The sequence below is a fragment of the Drosophila innubila genome, chromosome X, assembly GCF_004354385.1.
Source record: "Drosophila innubila isolate TH190305 chromosome X, UK_Dinn_1.0, whole genome shotgun sequence".
In the NCBI taxonomy this organism is placed as follows: Eukaryota; Metazoa; Arthropoda; class Insecta; order Diptera; family Drosophilidae; genus Drosophila; species Drosophila innubila.
The window spans coordinates 31125420-31133518 of record NC_047626.1 but is presented as its reverse complement, the minus strand read 5'-3'; the positions used below and the strand labels follow the sequence as shown (position 1 = coordinate 31133518).

At 37.5% G+C, this 8099-nt stretch overlaps 1 protein-coding gene across 1 annotated transcript; it reads right to left on the bottom strand.

The window, feature by feature from the left end:
• Positions 1–363: 363 nt before the first annotated feature.
• On the bottom strand, positions 364–7642 carry LOC117793341. The gene is made up of 3 exons (XM_034633643.1): positions 7596–7642; positions 627–1109; positions 364–571 (listed from the first exon to the last, which is right to left on the bottom strand). Exons 2-3 carry the CDS (start codon positions 1026–1028, stop codon positions 413–415), a joined length of 561 nt encoding a protein of 186 aa, XP_034489534.1. The 5' UTR covers positions 1029–1109; positions 7596–7642; the 3' UTR covers positions 364–412.
• Between the last annotated feature and the right edge of the window lie 457 nt (positions 7643–8099).

Here is an 8099-nt window from a genome sequence, read left to right as displayed (position 1 = left end):
TGAAGACATCCGGCCCAGAGCTGAGTCAGCGTCTGTGCTGGAGTCAAACCGCGTCGCGTTAACTTATGTTAACTACTCCCCCCTCAAGTTGAGGCCGCCCTCGGCCGACCCTATCTCAGCGATCACCTCGTTCACCCTTAGAGCCGTAGCCTTCTTCTTCATGATCTGCCGGTAGGTTAAACCGATGCCAAAGACTATGCCACAAGTTATGCCAAGGAGAAGCAACAGTATGATAGAGGTGCAGAAACATCGATGTTCGTGTCCATCGATGTTTTCGATGTTTTCAAAAAAAACATCGAGTGAAACATCGATGTTTAAAAAAAAAAAAAGAAAATGCAAAAAAAAAAAAACAGAAACAGCACAAACAGTAACATGAGATTTATTTGAGATCATTTAAAGTGTCTATTTCTATTCAGGAACAAAAGTTGATCAACAACTTCATGTTTAAGCCTTGTCCTGCGGTCAGATATGGTTTGTCCAGCTTTGCTGAATACTCGTTCAGACTCACAGGACGAGGCTTGTATACAGAAAAATTTTTTGCAACCAATTTCAGTTCCTTGTCAGCAGTCATCTGTAAAAAACATTTCTTACTTAACATGTTAGTCATAATTATTTAAAAATCATACCTCCCAATACTTCAAGGGGTCGCAAGTGTCAGGAATGTTTTCTTTTTCCATATATTGCCTTGTGGCAATAATGGCATCGGCTCTGGTAGACTTTACTTTAGGCTTATTTTGCAAAAATGAAAATTTGCTGCTTGCCTCGTTTGAAGTTGATTCTGGTGTTGGTGGACGTCGTGGAGTTGTTGATTTAAGAGAGAGCAATTCCAGCTCCAACGCTTTAGCTGCTTGGTCTGCGTTTGAACTTCGGAGAAAGCCATCTTTTTTGAAGCGAGGATCAACGAGAGTAGCGATGCGAGGAATTGTGCGCGTTTCAAAGGAATCAAGTCTTTCCACTAAGCGTTTCTGAACAAGGTCATATATATCTTTTCCTTCCTGTGTTCGCAACTGTGCATTTACTTGATTCATTTTATGATGAATCTCGGCAATGACTGGAATAATTAGCGACACAGACACTTTTGTGTTAGTCGACACCGAAAGAGTCGCTTCCTGAAAAGGTGACAGCAAATCCGACAAGTCATTCAAGACGTCGAGTTCTTCATTGTGATCGGTGAAGGCCATTTCGCAGTTTTAGCAAAGTCAAAGTAACATACTCATTTATTTGGATATTCTTTTTACCATGGCGTATGCACTGTTCCACCTAGTGCTCACTTCCTGAATTAAGAAGCGGCTCATTTGTATTTTGCGCTTCTTTTAATTTAGCTGTTGCTATTATTCTTTGTTTGAAGTATGTTACTATCCGTTTGCACTTTGAGATAATCACATTTACTGCTGCCAGTTTTAAAATGTCCTGAGCAAACAGATTTATCGTGTGTGCCAAACAGGGTAAATGCTTGAATTCCAAAATATCGCACGCTTTTTTCATTGTACTATCATTGTCCGTTGTAACGGTGACAACCTTCGACAAGAGACCCCACAGCCAACATTAAACTTATTGAGTCTGCGATGTTTTGGGCGTTATGATTTGTGGGGTCATCAGGGTGCTGTCGATAGCAGTGCAGACGTCAATTTAAAGTTTTCTGTTATAAAATGACACGTGATTGTGATGTAGCCTTCGTTAGCTGCAGATGTCCATTGTATCGAAAGGAAAACAGCCGGTGTTGTGCGTTTGAAGAACATTTATTAATTAATTGTGTTTTACATGAAATGTCTAATAGCCTATTTCCACGACAGCACATTTGGCTCATCCGACGCCATTTTCATCATCCGGCCCGAATGTGGACTTCATTTCAGTACAAAATCCTGATGATGATGTTGGCTCATCCATAATGAATGAGCCGATATTTTGTCATTCGACCCCGTGAATTTTAGTATTTTTCTATCGAACACGCGATGTTTGTCGATAAGCTTTAAGAAAAAAGCAATTATCACCTTAACCAGCTGTTTTCATCAATAAAATCGGTAGGCATTAAATTTGCGCAAATTAAAATATCATAATAAATAATAAAATGTTGTTATTGTCTGCTTTTTTGTAATTTGTGCTAGAAATGAACAGCTGCTTTTGCTTTTGAGTGTCTTAACATTTTCACATTTGGTCGTGGAAAGCCAAAAATGAGCCACATCCAAATGTGACCAAATGAGCCAAATGTGAGTGGTCGTGGAAATAGCCTATTAATCAAGCTAAGGGCTGCGCAGCTGCGCCGCCAGGTACGCCGGCAGCGGAGCAGCCGTTTTGGGTTTTATATATAAAAGAGAGAATGTTATGTGCACAGAAAGAGAGCGCCATGCGCGGCAAGCTAAACGCCGACTTGGCACTTATGCTGCCCATTGCATTATTGTGCGATCATATTACTTTGCACTTTGAATATGCTTGGGACTTATGTTTATGTAATCAATGCAACAAAGTGTTACAGTGTGTACTCGATATGTGCATACTACATCTCCTCCTTTGAAAAATAACGTAATCTTATGAGTTATTTTAAAAATAGTATATATATTAATATTAATAGTATATATATTAATGTTAAAATTAAAAATATTTTCATTATTAAACTTTTTTTTTGTATATATATAATTATATGTAATATTGGTCAAAAACTTGTTTCTTTTTTTTTTTTTTTAAATTTTGTCCATGTTTGGTTTTTTTTTTTTTTTTTTTTTTTTTTTAAATATCTATATATATATATAAAACTTTTTTGAAATAATTACTTTGTTATATTATTATTTTTATTTTATTATGAGGTTGATCACCCTGTCCATGAAAATTTGTAATTATTAAACATTTTTAACCTATCCTATGTACCTTTTGTGTGTCTTTTTTTTCATTTTTTAATAAAATATTTTTCTTAGCTTCTATTGCTTCTACTGTATATGGGCCTAAATATACTGGTTCTGGCTTATAGCCAGTTCATTTCTTAACAGAACCTTATCTCTATTTTTAATTCAAAGTTATTTCTTTCCTATCATAATATTTTTTTATTCTTAGCCTTATGTTGTTCTAGCATTATTCTGGCTCTTTTGTAAGCCTGTTCTAACCTAAACTTAGATTCCTTTGCGTAGTCTTCTATATTGTATAATGGATTAATGTTATCTATTGTATTAAAATATGATGGCAAGTTGCTTTGTTTGCCGAAGACTAACTCATATGGACAATAATCATGTGCCATAGAGGGGGTCGTGTTGAAGCAGTAAACAAAATATTGAAGCCATACATCCCAATCTGTTTTATCAACAGATATATGAACAGGATGTATTCATTAAAGGTTCTATGACTTCTTTCGACTGTTCCAACTGTTTGGTGGTGGTGTGCAGACGTTATATTGTCTATTTTTTAGGTTTTTTTGCACAAATCGCTGATTATGGAATTTTTATATTCAGTTCCCATGTCCGAAATGAACGTCTTCATTGGACCGAACTTCAGTATAAAAGATTCAAATATTGGTTTTGCAACAGTATTAGCATTTTTGTTTGGTATTGGAATAGCTACAAGATATTTCGTTAAATCGCATATCAATGTAATTGCGTATTCGTTATTATTTTCAGATTTGGGTAGCGGACCTATAGTATCCACTATCACTCTGTCAAAGGCACTTATTGGTGTTTCAGTAATGGTCATTAGGGTCTTTGTATGGATCAACGTTTTGATGTTAGGCATTTATGGCATCTACGTATGTACTCTTTGACATGACGAGTCATGTTTTCCAATAATAGTGTCTTTTGATTTTTTGCTAGCAGTTATGCCTGTATGACCTCCTTGCATGGGATCGTCATGAAATGTAGACAGTATTGCTTCTTGTTCTTTTCATTATTAATTAGGGTCACCGGCGAGTAGCGCTACTCTTAATGATTTTAATATCTTATGCCCATTTTTTTAAAAGTATTTTTTGAAACTAATTCAAAAATCTTTTCGCTCGGTACTTTGAGTTGGCGGATCTCATGTATACCGGCTTGCATTTCAAGCCTTTGGAAGAACTGACCTAAGTCAGAGTTCCATTGGTGTACAGATCGCTAACATCAATTCTTGCAATAACTTTATTTCCATGTTTTAGCAAACATATTTTATCAGTTATGTGCAAGGCCACTACTTTTCGTACATCGTCATTCTTGATGACTTCATATACGTTGGGCTTTGAAGCATTAATATGATCTTGCCTAAACAAGGTTTCCTTTTTTGTTCCTGCGCAGGAATTGTTCTGTCTACTTTGTTGTCTTGTAGTGACTTTTAAGACATGTTTATTCATTGTTGTTAATTCATCAATGGTTATTCTTGATAACGCATCGGCTACAAAATTATCTTTTCCCTTAAGATATTCAACTGTGAATTCGTATTCTTCTAGATCGAGTCTCATACGAGTTAATTTTGAACTTGGGTTTGTCATTGAGAACAAATATGTCAATGGTCTATGATCTGTTTTTATTGTAAAATGCTTGCCATATATATATGGTCGAAAATATGTTATTGCCCAGTGAATTGCTGCTAACTCTTGTTCGGTTGTATTTTTATTGCTTTCTCCTTTTGTAAATGAACGGGAGGCATATGCTACGGGCAATTGTTTATCTCCATAGGTTTGTGTTAAAACTGCTCCAGGCAGCTTGTTTACTGGCATCTGTTATAATGCAAAATTCCTTATTAAAATCTGGATACTTTAATAGAGTTGGCTTTATAAGAGCTTTTTTAAATAATCAAATGATTTTGACACTCATTGGACCATTCAAACTTTACATTCTTTTACATAATCTTGTTATGTGACGTGAATAATCTGCAAAGTTTTTATAAAACGTCTGTAATAATTGCAAAATGCAACGAATCTTCTAGCGCTATCGGCGTCCGTAGGGACAGGGTATTTTTTTAATGACATCGTATTTTTTTTATCGTCAGGAAAAATACCTTGATCTGACTGCATTTTTCTGGATGTAGTTTAAGGTTGTGTTTCGTACAAGACATTTGTTAAGTTTTGATCATGTGATTTTCGGGACAACCGATGACTATTAAGTCATCCATATACAAGAATGCTTGTGAAGGTCTAATCCAGAGAAAGCTATTGTCATCATTCTTTGAAAAGAATTTGGCGCTATTTTTAAAATATGGCAATCATTGAAGCGATAAGAGCCATTGCTCGTTGAAAATGACGTGATATTCTAGAGTGTTCTTTTAGCTCTATTTGGTGAAAACCGGACATTAAGTCCAAACATGAAAAATATAGCTCGACCTTATTGGTCAAGAATGTCGTCTATTCTTGGTAACGGAAATTTATCGGAAAGTAATTTTTATTTATTTGACGATAGTCTATAACCAATCGCCATCTTTTGGTATCGGAACCTGGTAGTCCTTTTTTGGAACAAGTAGTATTGGGCTGTTATATTCTGATACGGACGGTTCAACTATATTGTCTAAAATGAGTTTTTTGACTTGTTTATTAACTTCTTCTTTATGTGTATGAGGAATTCTGTAATTCTTTATATATGCTCAGTATCTTTTAGTCTTAATTCTTGTTTATAAAAATTATTTGTTGTAATTGATTCGGTCTCTAGTCCGAATATGTCTGTGTACTTGGTGCAGAGATCTATTTGTTTTTAAATAGTTCTGAAAGTTCTTTGTTAATTTTTTCATCACCGTTTCTTGGCGATCTTTGCTAATGTCATTGACCATTTCATAGTCACTTAGCTTCTCAATTTTAATATCATTAAGGTTTATAATTTTTTGGTTCCTTCGCACTTGGTTCCTTCGTTGGTGCAAGGGGCGGTCCTATGCCTCTCGCACTGTATTCCCTCGATGGTGCAAAAGGCGGTCCTATGCCTTTCACACTTGTTTCCTGCGTTGGCACAAGTGGCGGTCCTATGCCTCTCGTGCTTTACGGCAAGTATACTTGCAGTATGTGGTGAACGGTCCTCCGCAGTCAGCTGGGCACATCGCACGTTGAACTGGAATATTAATTTTTGAGGGGGGCTGATTAATTTCACCGATTACTTTTATGAAATTACTTGAGTTAGTGTGTTGTGATTTCTTTTTGGTCAGTGTATCTATTACGAATGACTCTAAATGGTCGATTCGGTTTTGAATTTTGGTAGCTGTATCCCAACTTGGGGGATTTTCTGCATTCAGCAGTTCTTTAAGCTGAGCAATTTCTTGCTTAGCATATGACGCCACCGCGTTTGGCTTTGGCATATTTATTTTAATTCCGTTAGCTACATATGTACACTGACCTTTTTTCTTTGTATATCACAATCACACTACTCACTCAGTCTTATCCCGTTCCAGATTTATTATTTTGACGTTGCCGTTGTTGTTGCTGTTGTTGTTGCTGTTGCTGTTGTTGTTGCTGTTGTTGTTGTTGCTGTCGATGTTGCTGTTGTTGTTGTTTTTGTTGTTTTTGTTGTTATTGTTGTTGTTGTCCTGGGCCTATGGGCTCAGGCGGTGCCATGCTGGTCATCGCACAGGGCAGGTTACGTATAAAACTTTTATTTTTATTTTATTTTTTTTTTTTATCACATGTCACGGTCGCCATGTATCGAAAGGAAAACAGCCGGTGTTGTGCGTTTGAAGAACATTTATTAATTAATTGTGTTTTACATGAAATGTCTTAATCAAGCTAAGGGCTGCGCAGCTGCGCCGCCAGGTACGCCGGCAGCGGAGCAGCCGTTTTGGTTTATATATAAAGAGAATGTTATGTGCACACAAGAGAGCGCCATGCGCGGCAAGCTAAACGCCGACTTGGCACTTATGCTGCATTGCATTATTGTGCGATCATATTACTTTGCACTTTGAATATGCTTGGACTTATGTTTATGTAATCAATGCAACAAAGTGTTACAGTGTGTACTCGATATGTGTGCATACACACAATGATCGGTTGTCAAACCAACATGCTTAACGGTCTCAAAGCTGCACGCAACTTAGGCTTAGCAGATCATATTCGTTGGAAGCATCACATCGAAAATACGTTCTGCTCGGCAACTTGTAGCGCGGGACCGCTTCTTGCATGAGTTCGACAAATCCTTCGTCATGAACGCAACTAAACGGACGCACGTCTTTGGCAATCATATCCATCACTTTTATCCAGTCTTTTTTTTTTATTTGAGTCACTGCCGCAGAACGGCTCCTTGTTCAAAAATTGCCATCGTTATAGGCATTGGTTCATATCAGCGGTCATGCGACTCGGATGCAAGCGCTTAAGATGGTCAAGCAAGTTTGAGGTATTGCCAGCTGTCTTAAGATGTTTTCCACAGTAGTTGCAAATGCCATACGCTTTGTCTGCTCTTTTGAAGTGGTCCCAAACAACCGATCGCTCTCTCTTACGTTTTGTGCTGACTCCGTCTCCACTTCCTCTGTCGGTTCCACTCTATTACACCAATAAATGAAAAGCATGTTACTAAACTGTATGTAATTTTCTATTCACTAAACAACATAACAAAACAAGAGCTACTTTATTTTGGCTTGCGCCAAATTTTGCGGCATTAAGGCCAATTTATGATGTGTACATACACATACATGCACATATCTAAAGGAAGCGTGGGCTTGTAAGATATATAACTTACTTTTCAGGTAATTCTCCATCTTGCCTTCGTCATCCATCAACGTCCACAAAACCATCAACTGAAATCCTAAATATTATCAACAATTTTGTTAGTTTAGAAAAACAATGAAATTCATTTACTTACCATTTTTCTCACCGAGCGCAGAGTTGTTTGTGAAAACATCGATGGTGGTCACGAACCATCGATGTTTCCGATGTTTGGAAAACATCGATGTTATCGATGTTTCACTCGATGTTTCTGCACCTCTAGTCCTGATGGCCTGTGACGTTTAGTAGAGGCGAAACTGCGATGCCTGGGAACCGGTTCTGCACGCTGTTGCGATTAATGTATCTCTTTCCGTTAACGGTGACCCACTTGTTGAAGATGATTAATTGTGTGCCATGCACCCAGGAACCGGTGCCGTTATCTACGCAGACTTCCGCCGCCGCATCATTGATGATGACAATTCCATCGTCGACCCAAGTGACTGCGTCTAGGTTGCTCGGCTGAAGCTCGCAATTGGCT

Excerpts from the sequence above, each read along its gene's own strand:
- LOC117793341 (XM_034633643.1), bottom strand. The coding sequence starts at position 1,028 with ATGAATCAAGTAAATGCACAGTTGCGAACACAGGAAGGAAAAGATATA. Across the intron at positions 572-626 it reads ACCCCTTGAAGTATTGGGAG|ATGACTGCTGACAAGGAACT; the intron begins GTATGATTTTTA and ends TGTTTTTTACAG.